This window comes from Nesoenas mayeri (genome assembly GCF_963082525.1).
Source record: "Nesoenas mayeri genome assembly, chromosome: 5".
NCBI classification, from domain to species: Eukaryota; Metazoa; Chordata; class Aves; order Columbiformes; family Columbidae; genus Nesoenas; species Nesoenas mayeri.
Window position 1 is genome coordinate 59,577,411 of NC_137548.1, and position 18,910 is coordinate 59,596,320.

At 42.7% G+C, this 18,910-nt stretch overlaps 1 protein-coding gene across 2 annotated transcripts in view; it reads left to right on the forward strand.

Annotated features, from left to right (window-relative positions):
• Nucleotides 1–561: 561 nt before the first annotated feature.
• Nucleotides 562–18,910, forward strand: part of TEAD1 (TEA domain transcription factor 1) — a gene marked incomplete at both ends in the record, with an annotated part of 100,193 nt that continues 81,844 nt past the window's right edge. Inside the window, one exon of one of the 2 annotated variants that reach the window (XM_080346181.1) lies at nucleotides 562–758. In XM_080346181.1, the coding sequence (XP_080202307.1) occupies nucleotides 607–758 (152 nt within the window). The remainder of the gene's footprint in view (nucleotides 759–18,910) is intronic. The other variant, XM_080346180.1, reaches the window with a different exon arrangement.

Genomic DNA, 18,910 nt, shown 5'->3' on the forward strand with positions numbered 1-18,910 from the left:
ACTCCACTGACATCTGGATGAATGTGAACAATAGTTTTTGCTTTTGTTTTTCGGTTTAAGTGGTTTTAGGCTCTGGTGGTCACTGTGGCATAACTGGTATTTGCCTTCCAGCCAGTGTGATTTACCCCTGCCCGAGGATCTGGCCTGTTGTTTTAAGGGTGCCAGTCTTCAGCCAGATGAAATGTGTCCTGTGCTGCAGAGCTTTCCCCAGCGTTAAGACCCACTTTGACTATCTGTGAAAAATGAACTGCACGCTTTCATGTAGTTGCACACAGAAAATATGTGGTAAAGAGTTCTCTTTCTGACAATCCTTATCACTCCACCTCTGCTGATTTCAGGTAGAATGGTTATTAATTTTTTACTTTTCCTGGGTGCTTCCCTGTGTTACTGCCATTGCTGCTCAGCTGCTGTTAACTTAGTATCAGAAGTAGACAGAAATGTCTGCCTGAAGTTCCATGTTTTTAATGCCTTTTGGGGTTGTTTGTTTGTTTGTTTTGTAGGTTTATTTCCTTTGAGACTCCAGGCTTAGGCTTGGAGACCCCAGCCATCACCATTGAGCCCAGCAGCTGGAGCGGCAGCGAGAGTCCTGCCGAAGATATTGAAAGAATGAGTGATTCTGCAGATAAACCTATTGACAACGATGCAGAAGGTGTCTGGAGCCCTGACATTGAACAGAGCTTTCAGGAGGCCCTAGCTATCTATCCACCATGTGGGAGGAGGAAAATCATCTTATCAGATGAAGGCAAAATGTATGGTAAGTGGTACACATTTAGCCTTTGGAAATAAGTGTCCAAATGAGAACTGTAAAGCACAGCTTGTTTTTACACAAAATCCCTGGCTTTGATTTTGGTATGGAGTGAATCTTGAAGAAACCTGTGAAGTTGAGGGAGCTCAGCTGGGCTGATGCATTGCTCAGGACTGTCCAGATTGGTGCCTTCACCACTGGCACTAGGAAGCAATATTGATGCAGAATTGTGCCTTTAATAAGTGCTATGCTGTGACTGAATGGGAATGTTTAAAGGAAGCTTTTAAATGTGTCACTCCTTGAGCATTAAAAAAAAAAAAAAGTATTCTTCAATAAATGGTGCAGAAAGAGAAATGGGAAATACAGTCTGTGTAATGGCGTGGCAAAATACGTAATGTTAAATTGTGAAGTCATAAAGTTCTTGTTGCATTCAGAAGCCTCTCGATGGAAGAGGCAAGTTAGGGGTGCTTTTGTGCCTTTTATTTTTTTTTCTTTCCCCTTCTCTTCGTGCAAACTGCTATAAATCAGATGACGTGCTGACAGCATTCCATAAATATACGCTCCGCCGAAGGACACTGACATCTGCACGCACTCTCCGGGGCTCCTCCGCTTTCGTCCCTCTTGTCCGAGCTCTCTCACTCTGTCGCTTTGTCTTTTCCATTTTGCAAACTTGCCCATGCTCCAGCCTCCTGCTCCGCAGTGCCTGTTTTTGGTGGGGGGGGACCAGGCTCCCAGCCCACCTTGTCCCTGCCTGCAGGAGGGGGCGGCGGGGGCAGCAGCCGCCCGGGGGGGCGCCCCGAGCAGATGGTGCTGCAGCTGCCACCAGCTGTGCCCCCCCTACACCCTGGCTGAGCTCATGGAAACAGGGGCACCGCGGCTGCTGGTGCTGCTGATGGCGGGCAGGACCTGCCCCCCAACCCGCCGCCTCCCCCACAGCAGCCACAGGACCTGCCCCCCAACCCACCGCCTCCCCCACAGCAGCCACAGGACCTAGCCCCCCAACCCATGGCAGCCGCAGGAGCTGCCCCCCAACCCACCGCCTCCCCCACAGCAGCCACAGGACCTACCCCCCAACCCACGGCAGCTACAGGAGCTGCCCCCCAACCCACAGCCCCTGTCCGTGCAGGGTCTGGCACAGCACAGCCAGCATGAAGCATCTCAGCTGCCCCCGGTGGAAAGTTGACGGCCCCGTTTCCTCCTTGTGTTTGCTATTTTCCTCTGTTCCTCCCCCCATCTCCTTCTCTCCTTGCACAAGGGAATATAATTTCTCTTGTCCTCTCCTTCCGCCTGTTTGGATTGCGTTTCGGTGTTGTTACTTTCCTTTGGAAAGAGGAGATGATTGGCTTAATTAGAAGGTTGTGCTCTTTCTAGGAGGATATAAGCATGCATATACAAACAAGCTTATTGTGTATTTATCCTCAAAAGCTCTAGTTAGGCTTGAACAGCCTCATCAGCCAAAATAAGGGTGGCTGCAGTTTTTTAAATTGGGATCCCTACAACCACAGTAATCACTCCCCAAACCTGATTTTTGGTGTTTTGAAGGATTCTTTGTGCCTTTGTATAAAGAAATTAACATATTTATCCATTCATGTTTAAAATCACTGATTTAATTTAATGTTGCTCTAATCCTGAATGTTAACATTTGTTAAATTATATATGTAGAAAACCATTTATGCGTATCTAAGTGCTGATTAATACTGCTAGCTAGTAATACCATAAGCATATATGCACATCTCATATATTTATGCTCATCCTAAATCAAATATTGTTTATTTTCAATCAAAAAAGCAGGTATGCTTGTATGATGCTGAAAACTTGACCTAAAGTGTTGCCCTGACTGGGAAGAAAAAATGTGTTAGGAAGTGCAGGGTACTATATAATCAGAATTTACATCCTGACTTTACAGTGGATGAACTCATGTTTTCATTCTTCAAGCTGAGTAACTGCTTTGTAGTGTTTGAGGATTTATTGAAACCATGCTAAATTTCTGAGGACTTTCTAATAGAGTCTTATGGCCCTGAGAGCATAATTGTTCTCCAAGGATTTTGAAATCAAAACAGTGTAAGTGTTTTAGATTCTGTGTGGCATAATGAAAATAATTTAATGCCTTTTAGTGGCATACCAAGTTTATTTCACTTACAGGAGAGACACTGCAATATCTCTAAGCCTCCGTAGTGTTGGGAAATATTGTAATGTGTCAGTAATTCATGAACCATGTAAGACAAAGGTCAAGAGAGCACCATTTCATTTTCTGACTGAAATTACCTTAGATATAGGCACTTGTACAAATGTGATCTTTACAGAGGCAAATATAATGATCACTCCCCGTGGATTAAGCAATTGTAGTTTTTTATCTTTGGAGAGAGACTTTGGGAAGAGCAGAGATTTTGCTTGAAGAAATATTTTAAGTTTCTGCCTTTGATTTAATGAGAGCTTTGTGACTTTTATATGTTAGCAGAAGCCAGAGTTTCTTCACTGTTCTTTGTGGTGGTCTAAAATTGTCCTTAAAAGTGGCATTTCCGAGAGGGCTGCGCCCAGGGCCACTCGAGCGGGACTGGGGGGCTCGGAACCGGGGGACTCGCACTGGCACAGCCACCCCAGCAGTACCAGGGACATCTGTGACCTCTCTGGACAGCCGGCATCGCTTCAGCTGTTCCTCTACAGCTGTGATCTTCCACCAAGGAGGGAGGGGAAGGGGAGGGCGTTTTCCTCTCCCCTTGCCTTCCCGAAAAAGTAACTTACAGCACCAGAGGATGATGAGAACAAAAGACTTTCAATCCTATCCCCACAGGAAGAGGTTGCAGGTCCTGTGGCTGGGGAGGGAGAAGGGGATGTCTTGACTTTGTTTTGGCCCTGGGGCATCCTTGGGCTCTAAGGACGAAGCCGTGACCTGGAGCAGTTCAGGCTGCCGCTGACCCTGCCACCAGTACAGGGTTATGGCTCCTTGAAACCTTCAGAAAGCAAAATAAGAGCTTAACGAAACTCTTGTTTTTACGTTTATAGGAAATGATTGGGTAAGAAGTAAAGACACTTGTTTTGGTTCAGAGAGGCAAATTCCAGGAACCATAGTTTGGAAATTCTTGAGAGAGAGGGAGTGTGCGGGAAGGCCAAGGGACCAGTGATAAGTGCTGCCACTTTTCCCCTTCCCTGTCCATGTGTGTGATTGCAGCGCTCTCACAGTTTTGGTTTGCTCCCAACACAGTACTCACTAGTAGTAAATAAAATTTAAAAAAAAAATAATGAGGAGGGAATAAATACAAAAGTCTGAAGGGGGGTAAAGGAACACATCTATAAATTGATGCTCACAGTCTTTGTTGAGCATAGCCCATGGAGGAAAGACTCAACTCTTAGACCCATTTTCATTAGTTTTGCAAGGTATTGGTAAGAATTTTTTTCATCTGTACCATTTGAAAAGAAGTATTGATAAAACACAAATATTGCCCACTAGTATGAAGTGGGACACCATATAATTTGTGTCCCCTCTCCTAGATCAATTCTGATGAATTTCTGTGTCCTCGTTTATCCAGCACATAGTAAAGCTCTAGCCCATTAGAGGGCATTGGCTGTCCTGCATTTGTACTTTGTTCCAGTTGTTGGTCTGTTACTGCTGACAGTTTAGTTACTCGTAGCAATTCCTGTGAACTCACTTATTGGCAGGATGTTTGCCTGTGCTTGTCTTTGCTCCTGGGAGAGTCTTTTGGAAAAGATTACAAGAATGAAAGCTGCTGTGAAATGCTCTACTTTTATCCCTGGTGTAACACTGAAGTCGCTGGAGTTACCATGGGAATGGATTTGGCCCTCTGTGCATGTTTTGTTGTTGTTGTGTTTGTTTGTTTGTTTGTTTGTTTTAAATGTATTTTTAAATTTAGCTATAGGGAGATGAAGCTTTAGTGCAGCTCTAGGGACAGTGCCACAGTAGCATAAGTTGGTAGCAAGTGTAATAATGCCTGCAGACGTGTTACTATCAGCATTGCTAACTTTGCCTTGAGGTAGCAAAGGTGGCTTTTGCCTTTAAGACACGAAAATTGTTTGATCTTAATTTTTGAGACCTGTAAACAGCTCTTCAATTATGAATGAAATTAGTCATTGTGATTTGCATCGGAGGTATTCATCTCTGCAACAAGACTACTTAAGAGTATATTAATGATTATTTTAAAAGGAAGTTTTGTAGCGTGTTTAGTTGTTTTATAGAGAAGAATGAGTACTAATTAATGTGAAAAGGTGCATACCAGCCTTTCAAAACTGTTGTATATGTTTATTAGGTCATGCATAAAATCTCTTGGCCTGCATTACCATGATAGTAAAGGGAAAATTTCTGCTTAGATGATAGAATATTTGCATGGTGAGTTATAGTACTCTTCATTTCCAAAGCACCTTGTATAAATTAAATAATAAAACAGAACTTTGAACTAGTACATTGGCAGAAGAAATCCTGTTCTGTAGGTTTGTGTGATTCTGTAGCTAACTGCTGTTATTAGATGTTTTTCTGGGTTTCTGTTAGGAAACTGCGAGGTAACTAGCTTTATGAAGAATACAGTAACATGTTACAAATTATTTTTACTGTTGCTTTTAATTTTAAAAGTTCCATACAAGTTACTGCCTCTATAAAGACATCACTACCTTATAAAGTTTCCACAGTACTAAATATATTTGAATGTGAATAAGGTATTTGGAGTGATGAAATACCAGATGTGAAGTATCAGGTTGCATGTTTATTCATCTGTTATTGCAATCATTGTATAAAGATACGCTCTTGTATTCTTTTTTTTTTTTAATTTTATTTTTTTTATTTTTGGTCTCACAGCAACATACACAAAATGCACTGGAGACAAGACTCCTATTATGAAAGTTACTATTTGGGTTTCTTGGATTGTAAACAAATCTGTCTAGAAGCATTTTGGCGATGCTGCGATTGCTCGCTGGGTTACGTCATGGCTCAGCACAGCCATGGAGCAATCGCTTAACGTGGAGAAAATGAGGGCCCAAAGATACAGTGTCTATTGGAAAATTTACTACTTAAGTTGTTCAGATTATGAACAAATATGCCTATAAACATTTTGCAGTCTGGTGACATTCCTGTAACATCAGCATGCTGTGCTTGCAAGGAGCCAATCTGGTTTTGTGAGCTGAGCAAGAGGCATTGCAGTCATTAGGAATGAAGGGTATTTGGCTTCCTCGTTGTCGAGGATTTCCGAAATGTAGGGGAGCACAGTTTAATCTTTCCATTTGGGCTTTCAAGAGTAAACTGTTAATGATTTGGGATAAAGTGGTAGAGTCTTCATGAAGATAGTACTAAGCTGCCATCCTCAAGGGAGGAACCTAAGCGGGACTATCAGATCTGTGCATGATAAGGATATCAGCTCCTACCTGGGGAGCAGGCAGGAGTGAGCGGGCTGTGGGAAGCTCCACATCTGAAGTGCGAGTAATATTGTGCGTGCAAGGTCATACGTAGCACAGCGGTCAAGCACTCCATCCTGCTGCGTGGGGTCGGGAGAACGATGTGTTCCAAAGGAAATGGGAAGTTAGACTAGAAAGTTTTGCTCAAAAATCATGCATCAAAAAAGAGCAGGACATCCTTTAGAAGTGCTTTCCAGCAATTTGGGTTTTGTCCTCCTTCTACTATGTTCTTTTTAGTCATCCATATAAAGAATAACTCACAGAAGGTTGTTTATAGCCTGTTTGTGAGAAACGGTGTCAAGTAAACTGTATGGCTACTGCCCGAGTCTTCCAGTGTTTAGTGGGTACCTTGTATAGAGGAGTTACTATTGTAGCAGCATTAGTTCTTCCCTGGCACTAAGTGGAAGCTACAAGGGCAGGTTCAGATCAGGCATTTGACCACTTAAAAATCATTTAATGGCTACTCCTATTCCAATTGGCTGTACTAAACAGAGTGAGAGGATGTTCTTCCTTTATGACATTGTTCCTTTAGTAAAGCCCTTTTTTAGAAATAATGCATGTTAGCATGAGAGCAGTGAAGTGATGCAACCTCACTAGAACATCCAGGATGCTTTTAGGTGATTGTCTAGTATGATTTATATTAGCTCATTTTTCTTCCATCACTGATTTCACAAGATGAACTTGTGATCCTGTAATTGCAGAAGGCATATTTTTGCAGCCTTAAGAAATAGGGTTGTCATGCTAGGAGGTAGTTAAAACAGCCATGATTAGGCTGATCTAGTGTGTTAGTTGGTTGCACAGTACTGAGAGCTCAAGAGAATTGAAAATCCTGCATGTAGATAGCACAAAATAAAATGTACTCATTTATTTGATCAAATTCCTTGCAGAACTGGGATCTTTTCTAGAAGCATCTCAGGGTGAGCACCTTCTGGTTCAGACAAGCTGGGGACTACTTGAGTTAGACAAGTAAGGCCTATGTGCTCTTAAGGGTTATATTGGGCTGGTAGGTTTGGATTCTGCTTCATGAGACCAGTAGGAGATTATGGTAGAAGTGTCTTCTTTCCTATGAGCTTCAAATACTGGCTTAATTATCTCACATGATCATAGCAGCAGCCCATTGTCCCCAGCAAAGTGCTTATGTAGGGATGTGGAAGCTGAGTTATATTCATGTTACACACCCCTGTTCTGGGCATCCTTACGGAAGCAGAAGAGGTAAGAAAACATAGAAACTGATATTTTATAAAGAGAGAGACTTGGACAGTGCAGAGAGCATTTTACATGACCAGTAATAGAAAAAAATTGATAAAAAATGGAACCCTTCACCACAAGGACCCACCACCACAGTCAGCACCATCAACATGGCTCACACCAGCACCCAAGAGCTGCTGGAACTGGAGATCCCCAGCCAGGCAGAGCTGAGGCCAGTGAGATGTGTGGTGAAAGCCAGGCATCCCAACCGTGTCGGGAAGGAAACTTCATCCTCATGTTCCCCGTCTCCCCTAGTGGGTTTGCTCAGTGTGGTGTGATCGCAAATAACACTGCAGGCAACAAGGGGCCACGGCAGCACAAAGAACTTGATACATCATCTTTGGTTTTCTGGGGACATACAGTCTCCCGAGAAGCGGGCTTAGATCCCACCCAACACTGCACAGGAGCAAGCCCGGGCTAATTGCTGGAGAGTAAATGCTGTGGTTGTTGTGACACGAGTCTTACACAATTCCCTGAGGGCCATGCTATTCAAAATTAATATGTATCTTAACTGTGCCTTACAGGGATTTCCTCACAGATGCATGCAGGATTTTTTTGTGATGCCCTTCAGAAGTTGTAGTCATATAGTTGCATTAATATTTTCCTATCCTACAAACAATGTAATGTGGGACATTTGGTCTGGAACATCAGAGAGAAACACTTCAGAGTCTGGGCTTCCAGATGATTTTAGTCTGGCCATATAGTTTAAGGAATTGGGCACTAGTGGATTAACAGTTTACAGACTTTCAGTAGAAGTCATGATTTAGCTAATAGAAAAAGCCTCCTCTGAAGCTTTTCTGGTATTGTTCTAGGCATACTGAAATTTTAACATTGGATGATTAAAAGACATGTTTTTGTGAGCAAAATAATACACATTGGGGAAGGAGGAGAGAGTTGAACCTAAATGTGCTAATTCCATCTCATGAATGCTCTTTCAGACATAGGGAAGTAGCATGGCTTGTCAGACCTGTTGTAAAAGGGACAACAACGCATCCCAAATTCACAACGAAATTGAAACCCTGGCAGAGCATTGCACACTGTGGGAGTTGCAGGGATGTCAGTCAAACACCATTACAATTTTACCTACAGAGGGCTCATATAAGCACTGTTAATAGAAACGGTGGTCAACACTTATGTCCTCTGGTGTGAGAAGGCATGACTATCACAACTGCTTTCTAGCAGCCTTTCTACAACAGCAAGCTCCAACTAGGTCAAGCCTCCTGAGGATTTTCCTGGATATAGGTAGATTTCTTGCTTTTATTGAGATATTTTCTTGTTGAGGGGAGAGAAATTCAGAGATTGGGGCCATCATGGACGCACGGAATCTGATAGAATTTAGGAACTTGGCACAGAATTAAATTTAGCACAAAATCTGGCCTGCCTTTGTAAGGAGGCACTGAGCTTGCCAGAGGTTAATGTTTGTATGAGCCATCAAAAAAGATCAGATTGCCAACCCTGTTCCTTGTTTGGTTGCCCTCCTTGGAGGGGATAGGCAGAGGGCCCAACAGGCAGTGATGGATTTGGTTTGAGCTGAATCTTGGTTTTTGTGTTGGCAACTGCATTGGACTTCATGTCTGATAATTATGGGGAGAAGAGAGTCACAGAATATATGCCTGGGGGTGTTAGGGAGCATATTCCAGTAATTTGTGTGGGACTAGGTGAGCTATATTATACTATTGCAGATGAGGAACCAAGTGCTTTTTCAGCCTGGCTAATCATTGCAGCAAAGCTAAGACATTTCACACTTATTTGCCTGAAGCTGCTTCACTATTGCTTGCTTACACCTTATCATCAACTAAGGTTTGGTTAGCATGGAAAAAGGTTACTTAAATATTATAGAAATCATACTTTAAATTGCCTTTTATGTCATGCTAGCAATGCGAGTAGGGAACGGAGATGAAAAAAGCATCTTCAGTCACTTGGATTCAGCATCGTTTTTACCCCTAAACTAACAGGTAATAGACACTGGAGAAAATAAAATATTAACCCAAATGGTTCCAATTCCAGGTGGTTGGGGACAGCAGGCTTACTGTTGTTTATGGGTATTGTTGATGACTGTAAATATGTAGTAAAATAATTTTCCATAGGGAAAGTAGCCTTTGAATAATTTTAACAGATGCTTTCATGTGATACGGTAACTTCAGCTTTTAATTCTTTGAACAAAACTTGCGTTTTCATTTGTTTAGTTCTTGCTTGGATAGACTGCCAGCAATGAACCTCTTAGTACAATTAGTGGTGAAATAAGTGCTTACTGATAGCTACATACATATATGCACACATATATACGTGCAAATATGTGTGCGTGATATAACGTGTTTCTTTCCAGCCAATTAAAATGTATTTAAAAGACCTCAACAAGAAGGTCCTCTTGGCTGGGACCTTCCTTCTTTGCTTGGGCAACTGAATGCAATCTGCTGTGAGAGCTATCTGCAAAGAAATATTAGGATCCATATTTATAGATGTTATTATGTTATGTAGGTGTATATTTAGCTCGGTGAGGTGTGCAGGCATATATTGTGTGTTATACATTTAGACTGCATATGGTGTGTTTTTAGCCATAGAAGGTCTAATCACTTGAGGCTGTGCAAGTGCTGAGGAGAATTACGGTAAAAGATTGCATACAGGGGAGTTACCCGCAGAATTTTCCATCCTGTGAGGTAGTGAAAAAAAAAGCTTTTGGAGCTATATAACAGGGTTGGCAGAGCAGCGCCTTCAGCAGGCCGGACCGTTTGTAAACCCCTTTGGCCTGGCCTGGCCGCCCCAAAGGCTGTTGCTCTCCCTCAGCCCCCATTTGGCAGCAGTTGTCCCACATTACAGCCCCCCCAGCCCCCACCAGCACAACACACATGGAGCTGGTGGGGATGGCGAGAGCTCTGGCGTGGGAGGTTAGCGAAGTGGGAAATAATAAGAAAGATGCATTAGAACTGGAAATACTGAGCAAAGATAAAAATGAGGTAAAATAACCACAAAACCCCACTTCTATTAAAATCATGAGACAGGAAGTTTTACAAGCTGCCTTTACCCCAATGAAGAGAAGAAGTCTAGAGAGATTAAATAACTTGTTGGATGTCATCAAGAGGTTTATAGCAGAGCTGGGAGTTGAGCTCTCTTCCCCCCAGTGCCATCTATGTTTTAATGCTGAAGGGGCCCCTTTCACAGTTGATCCGGTGACCCTTGGGGAGCTCAGGGCAAGTGTGGCAAACCCATGTTTCCTGCACCACATCCTGCACGCTGGGAGAGGAACCCGCGTCTTCGGAAAAGTACAATCTCTGCATAATGCAACCACAGGATGCCTTTCACCTCTAATAAGGGAGCTGGCTAAATGCCATTTTATTATTATTCAGCATTTGTTTGGTATAGTAGTTTCTTGAAACCAAACAAGAAAAGGTCCTTGTGGTCCTATATACCATGTGCCACATAACAGACAGTTATAAAGAGTCAAAAATGTATAGGGAAAAGAGAGAGAGACAGCGGATGGGAGAGCGAGGCAATAGGTAGCCCCATGTTGATGTTCCATGAGGTGATGTGAAATGTGGCCCTTCCACAGAGTAATATAGAGGCCGGTGAAAATAAGATTATTTAATTTGTTTGTAACATCATTATTCAAGGAACAAAAAAATATGTGGCCTTATCCAAAGACATAATCTCTGTGCCAAGCTAAAATTCTGCTATTTAATTACCGATTTAGAAAATAGCTCGTGCTCAGTTTCCTCCTCAGTTACACTGTTATAAATCTAATGGAGTTGTTAAAGATTTATAGCAGTGTAACTGAAGGCAGAATTGGGTCCCTTATGTTTAAAACTTAGTTTGCCACATAAGTAATAATTTCTGTTTTCTAGGCAAGAGTTTAAGAATCTTGCAGACCTCTGTTTCTGTAAAAGAAATATGAACTACAGTGGTGTGGGTGAGTGATTAATGCTGGAGGGGATGTCTAGGGGCAATCTGAATTGGCTGGTGTGGAAAATCCATGTGCAATTCAGATTTAGGATCTGTTTGCAGATGCCTCATAATTTAAAATGTCAAAAAAACCCAAACCTTAGGCTTTCGTGTAGTAAATTAATATACTGCTTGTTCAGTGTGCAGCAAGTTTTGCTGAAGTAAGAGCCTCATATGAGGTGTGAACTCATCCTGTTCCCATTTGTAAGGACTTAACTTCAAAACTGATTGTGACCCTTTAAATCCTAACAGTATCTAAGTCATGAAACAAAAAATCCCTGTTTTGATTTTATTTAAATCGTATATTTATTAACTTAAAAATGAAAAATGTTGCCTTATTTATCCAGAGTTAAAGAAAACTTGTGTTAGCACATGTATTTTATCCGTTGGCTTATCAACTCTAATGGAAGGGGCTTTCTAATAAGTGACTGACTCTTCACTGGTTTTCTCAGCTTTCACTTAGGAAAAGAAGTCAACTTGTGGAGTTTTCGACTGAGAAGTGAGTTGGGAGGTGCTCGTGTGCCATACACGAGTGCCTGGTCCAGCCCAAGGCTCATTGGGTCTCGGCGAACGCCCTGGCCCTGGGTTTGCGGGGGGCTGCTGTGTGCGTGGGCAGGTTCCCCACTAACGCAGGGGGACTCCATAAGCTGGAACTACGCTGCTCTGGGGTTTGTGTCACTTCTGACAAGTTTGTGTCTTTTTTCTCCAGAGTACTGTAGGCCTACGGTACATTACAGAAATAGTAAAGAATCATAATACATAGCTATCCCAAAATATAAGCACCTTAAAATAATGTAGTTCAGTGTCTGTTCGGAATACCCCATTTTAATTTAAATACAGTATTTAGGTCCAGGGTATATTTCCAAGAATTTTGTTTAGGAAGGAATTGAAGAATTAATTATTCCGAGCTTTCTGAGCATTGTAACCTAGTCGTTTTTAAGATGCAAGAGAGAATGATAGATCAGGTACATTATATTGTCCTAGAAGTGATTTTTCAATGGCTTTTTTTATTAGCTGTGAAAGCAGTAACTCTGAATGAACGTAAATCATTTCAATGTTTAATACAGTCCTGACTCGATGCTTTGATTCATGATACCTGTGACTTTTAAGTATAGATTTTGCTTGTTTTTTAAATACTGATAGATCACTAATTATCTGAAAATCAGTTCAGATTCAAAGGAGTAAAACACCCTGTTGTCATTTCTTGAAGTATTTTGCAACCTAAGCAAAGGCTCAGGTATTCCAGATATGATAGATGTGCAGATTGCATAAGACGTTATGCATTGCTCACGCTAAGATACAGAGTCCTGTCTGCCCTTAAACCCTTTGTTCTCTTGGCTGAATGCAGCTAATTAGCAACCGTCTCCATAGCAACTGCCTCATAGTCCAAAAACATTGTCTCGTTTTTGCAGTTTAGCTTATCACACTGTTTACCTGAAGGGCTTTTCACTGCGTTGAGTCTCATTTGAGTTGGCTGCATGCCTGCTCACGGAAGTGAATTGTCAAGATAGAAAAACACCATGGCAGCAAGATGCTGAACAGGGCCCTGTGTGTGAAAGCAAAAACATTTTAAAAGTTCTGTGGAAACAAAAGTTGAAGTTTGCAATGATTTACTTCCAGTTTTAAAGCATGTGACTTGCCAGGAAAACTGTGTATTTTAAAATACTGCTTTGCTTTCTGGGCCTTTTTCACAGCATCTTGCAGCCTGCCCACGCGGTGTTACCCTGCCTGCTACACACTCTCAAGCCCCAAACTTGCCTCCCTCCAAACCTGGGCCCTTTTAGGCAGCTCCAGCTTGTTCATTAAGAGGACATTGCTGTACGCTCAACAGCTGTGTTGAACACTGTAATCCTATTCTTTTCCTTTACAGTAACGTCATTTCAAGGGAAATCTGTGAGTGTTGGTTCCGTATGATAAATTAATTAGGAAGGGAAGGAGAAGAGCTATTGTGGTCATTTAAGTCAAAGTACACTGGAGATTTAGGCTTCTTTATATTAGCCATTAAAGTGGGGTTAAAGTACTCATATGACTCAGACAGTTACAATAGGCACAGATTTGTACTAATACAACTTCATCAGTGTAGGATGAGTTACCCAAATCACATTTGAAGTTTATATAGAGGTGTGTCCATAAAGACACACACACACCTCTGTAGAGGCTCACTTGAAGGTGTGAGTGTGTCATTGAAATGACAGTGAAATCTTACTGATGTCTTCATCTCACATTTATGTCTGGCCTGAAACCAGGGTGCTCCTGACGTGAGAGGCTATGTGAGAAGTGCCGTTTTCTTGTTTGCTGGACATTTTGCTTGTTAATGCTTGTGGGGTTTTTGTTTTGTTTTTTTTTTTCTTCTTAGCGGGCAGTAAAATGGATGAGAGGCTGATTTAGACTGGAGTAATTCTTGTTTCATCCTTGGCAAACCAGAAGGCAGAGCTTGTCGTTCAGCTGTGCTGCTCCGCACAGGCCTCCCTTCCCTTTGCCAGTGGCAGTTTCAGCTGGCAAAGATCATTTGCTTTTTTAGCCCCCAATGGCATGTGGGGCTGCTGCATCTTAATAAAAAGGCTTCATTCAGTATGATCTGTTTGAAATAGCCCTTCCATAGATTTAAGAAGGTGTTTTGGGCTCTTTCAGGATAAAAAGCAGAATGTGTGCAAACCCTGCCCGCATTGCTGGTGTACTCCATTATTCCTATAGAGCTTCTGGTTGATGGAGGGTTATTCGCTGTTCATGATAATGTCTTGCTCATATTATTCTACATCCACTATCATTATTAGTAGTATTTGAATTATAGCATTGCTGAAAGTCTGCAGGCAGGATAAAGGCTCCATTGTAGTACGTCTTGTGCACACAAGATGAGACAATCTCTGCTCCAGCTGTTTACAGCCTGGTTTAAGACCAGTAGCGTAAGTGGGTTTATCATACAAATAGCAGAGAGGGAAAGAAAATGCTAAAAATGACAGGAAATCTATGGTTGCATGGAGTGACTGTTCATTTGTTACATTTGCTGCTGTGGAGTAGAAGGTAAATAAAATGCTTTTCTGCTTCCCAGCGGGCAGTTGCTGCTGCCGATCCCCGCGGCCGGTGTCAGGGCTCCAGCTGGGGGGAAGCTGGAGGGCTCCGGGTGGGAAGAGGCAACGGGTAGAGCTGCTTGTGGAGGGGCTAGACCAAGGGGAGGGCAAGGTTGTAATGTGAGGAGTGCTGAAGAGGGGGAACAATTCAATGTGATAAACATCCTCACTGTTTATCAGGTTGAGCTGTCTGCATTCAACAGTCTACTGAGGGGGCATTACACAGGTTTGTGTCCCGTGCTATCCAACTTAGTGACTGATGCAGCTGGAACAACAGATACTTGAAGTCAACTGCTCAGTAACCCCAAGTGTGTAAGATTGTTTGCTCACATTCACAGATCTTACAGAAATTTGCTTTGGATGGAGACCACAGAGGGTGTCCAAACTGTCAGGATACTTTCTGACTTTTTTAAAAAGGCATTTAGCATTGTCAGCACTTTCAAATCTATGGCTTGGTTCTCCTGAAGCCAGACTTACTAGGTACCTGTAGGACTCCAGAAATGGAAAACTCTAATGGCCTGGAAACGCCTACTGGAACTCAACATTATTTAATTAGCTTGAAGTAGAGCCTGGCAGATGGCAAAACAGTGGAAAGGACCTCCCTTTTGAAAAATATGGGCCACATCCTCAGCTTGTATAAACTGGCAGGGCGCCACTGAAATAGATGTTCAGCTTCTGTCAATTAGCAGGGAAGAGAAAAACTTCTGAAAACAGGAAAAACAGTTATAAGGCCACATAAATTATCAACAGGGTTCAGGTACAGAAATTGTTTTTAACGTTTTAGAGACTCCTCCATTTCCAAAGTAACTATATCCTTAACAGTCTTGTTTTCATTGACGTGCAATTCAGAGAAAGAATTTGACTTGCTTTCCTAGAGCTGTATTAAGCCTGCAGAGCTTGCAGCAGTGAAACATACTGTATGCTGGTTTTTGCAAGTCATTCACTTACGAAAGTAAGACATCAATATTTCATTCTACTAAAGCCAGTCTCTCAAGTTGTGTAAATTCACCTATTATGTGATAATCTTAACCAACCTCAACAAAGTTTTTTAGAAATAGATCTTTGATTGAAAGTTGCGAGCTCACCTCAATGTTTTCCAGAGAAAATTCTTGCTCAGATGAAAGCTCCCATATGTTTAAAAGCTGTTCCGTTCTTACATTTTAATGTTTCCCATTAATTGCTTGGAGGATTTTTTTTTGTTTTAATTGAAAACATGAAAACAAAGCCTGAACAACAAAGCTGATGCTCATTTATCCCATTGCATGGTACCAGTCTGACAGATTCATTAAATCTGTAAAAATATCAGATCAGAATTGAAAGTGAATTGAACTTGCTGAAAGCAACGCAGTGTTTACAGTCTGCTTTCAGACTAGCTTTTCTGTACCTGCTCATTTTTCTTTGAATTAAACCATCCGTGTAATTTAAGAAGTTACTGCAGGTTAACCCCATGCTATAGCATATTGTAAGGCTTGAAAGTTCACTGGCTCCAAGCTGCAGATTAACTGCAGAAGTAAAAGCAGTGAGAAGTAAAGCTAACTTTAAATACAGCAGTAAGAGGGATTTGAGATATTATTACAGGTTGCTAAACTTGGGCCGTGCAAACAGTTGTGAAGGCACATTTCTAGGGCAGGTGCTGAGCGGTGCGCGGGCAGCCTGTCCCTGCTCCCACCCACTCTGGGGCTCGTGGTGATTTAGCCCGTAGGTGAAGGAGGAGAAAGTGGGAGAGAAATGGGTGTCTGGTGGTGTGAGACAGCCAGCCATCGCTGCATGGGGGCAGCCAGGCCATACCGCTCTCTGGTCTGCCAGAGCTGAGCGGACGCCTTTTTAATGTTTCATTTTTATTTATGATTTATTTTATGATTTCGTGTGATCACATGATGTTTCATAAATGCTTCACATTCCATAAATCATGTTGATTTGTGATCTGTTATGATTTATTTTATTTATGATGCTGCCACCTGCAGCATCGCTGTCACCAGGAGCTCCAGTCCCACCATGGGCACCCCGTACTGGCAGCTGGGGCCAGGTGTCTCTTCCCTGGTCCCCGGCAGGAACAGGGGCTCGCTGCCTTGCCGCAGTGACTCGTGTCCCACACATCCCTGCCATCACTGCGCCCTCCCTCATCATGAACCACCTTTGCCTTCGGGAAGTTATTTTCGCATCAGTGGCCGTGCACAAGGCGTGCTGTGGCCAGTCCACTCGTCCTGAGCAGGTGACAAAGCTCCTAACCCCCCGCAAAGGGCTAGAGTGGTGGGTGGCCACAGGCAGTAGCTTTCCAGCCTGTGCTGCATTTGACTCCAGGAGAGCCAAGCAAGGGACCTTTCTCGTGTGGGCACCTCCCTCCTCGCCCACTCGTGACAGAAGTCACCAGGAGCAGAAGGTCCAGCTCTGGGCCTCCCGTGGACCAAGTCGATCCAGTTTTTTTCTGTCTTTCACATCAAGGAAGATCCATACATCCGCTATTAATGAATTACAAGCCTTAGTAAATAACTCAAGACTGCTATTTAGTGGCTGGAGGGCTCTGCTATTTATGAAACTATCCATTAAAATGATGTATTTTGCTGTTGTATCCTATGAATTAGAGAAGGTTTGATGAGAGTCCCAGAGCCAGCATGTGTGCAGGCTAGGAGACAGGCACATGACATTTTTGTGATAAGAGTAATATGACAGGTTGGCCTACAGTATGCCTGTTATCGAAACATCTAAATGACTTGAAAATTCCTGGTTAAATGACTAGACTTGCAATACTGTGTGTAATTCCAGATCTCATTATTTTTGCAGCACTAGACTTCGTAACATGCAGTGAGAAATACTTGCAATTGTCAAATTGCTTGTGAGAATTGGAAGTGGACAATCAAATGAATTGATGGGCTGGCTACCACAGGCAAAACTTGATTTCTAAGCTTGTGTGGATTAAACTATAAAAGATAACCTAAGTTCATAGATATAAAGCCTAATACGAGCTTTCTTTGAAGAAAATTGTCTTGCAGGTTGTTAAGAAGAATGATGCTAAAATACAGAACAAAATTCTCTGGACAAAAAAGTGATAGCAGGTTACACATAAAAAGCCAGATTCACCCGTCCCTCTCCACTGGAGTTTCTTCAGCACAGATGAGGTGAGATTCTGGCCTGAAAACCATCTCTGGGAAATCGCATCATGAAAATTCTGGCCCATAGCCACTGCAGTCAGGAGAGCGCTGACAAGAATTATTTTGCATTCTTACTGTTCTGTTTTGGGATGTCACAAGCCAGGATTTCACCTTGTACTGGAAAGTGGGTTATTTCATTTCACATATTGAAAAAGACCATTCTCAGGCAAAACTGTGTGGCCATGGAAGATTGAACGGAGGTCATGGGTTATTTTTAATGGCATTCCCTCCAAATCAGAGTTGTGGATATGAGGGGGCTGCACGCATGAGAAACCCAGCCCGCTCTGCACAGTCTGCCCGGTGGTCCTGTTGTTGTGTAGCTGCTGCTCTGCCGGAGGTCCCTTCAGGCAGCTGTAGCCAAACACCTGTGCCATGCATGGTTTATTCTGAATACCCCTGGAGAACTCATACAAAATCAGTAACTTATTGAAAATGGAGGCTGAAATGCATTTCTTGCCACAGGAATAGTTGTTTAATATACGAGTTAAAAATTCTATTCAGAGCTCTGATATTCTACCTTAAATATAAAGCCACTGTGCCTAATAAATAGAGATGTGCGTGCGTGCGTGTGTGTCTGTATGCGCCTGACCACTTTGTGTGTGTTTTAACATAATGGGTTTTATTAGGAGCTCTGGGAGAAATCAGCAAGGAAGAGGCACGTGACCGGTGAGTTTATTTTACAGCATTGCCCTCTTGATTCATAATTTAAGATACCAAGGCAGTGGTGGAGGCTGAAGCACAGTGGTCTGGTGAGACGAAAAGCGAATCCCCAGGTCTGAGTGTGGTGAGCTCAGGACAGGAGGGGCTGGTACCCCTGGGGAGACATGAAAGCCCTGGGGAGAGACATAGTTTTTCTGTCTGCTGTACATCATTTAGTACTAGTCTAGTTAAGGCTTGTAGTAGTGTTATCTGTTTAAGTACCTGAGTTCAGTTTTCCACATCATGGGCAGCTTCACAGATTTCTAGGTCACCAGTGGGATTTTAGGCTTCATGACAGTTTTCTGAAAGGATGTTCAAAGGGAAGATTTTAGAATCATAGATTAGTTTGAGTTGGAAGGGACCTTCAAAGGTCATCTAGCCCAACCCCCCTACAATGAGCAGGGACATCTTCAACCAGATCAGAGCCCTGTCCAGTCTGGCCTTGATGTTTCCAGGGATGGAACATCTACCACCTCTCCGGGCAACCTGGGCCGGTATTTTACCACCCTCATTGTAAAAAATTTCTTCTTCATGTCTAGCCTGAGAGCCACTTTGCCCCTTCAGAACAACGCTGTCCTCTTCAGCTTCCTGGCATACCCGTGGCAGTAGGGAGGTCACCTCTTTCCATGGTGGGACATCCACACTGGGCAGCTGTGTCCACCAGTGCC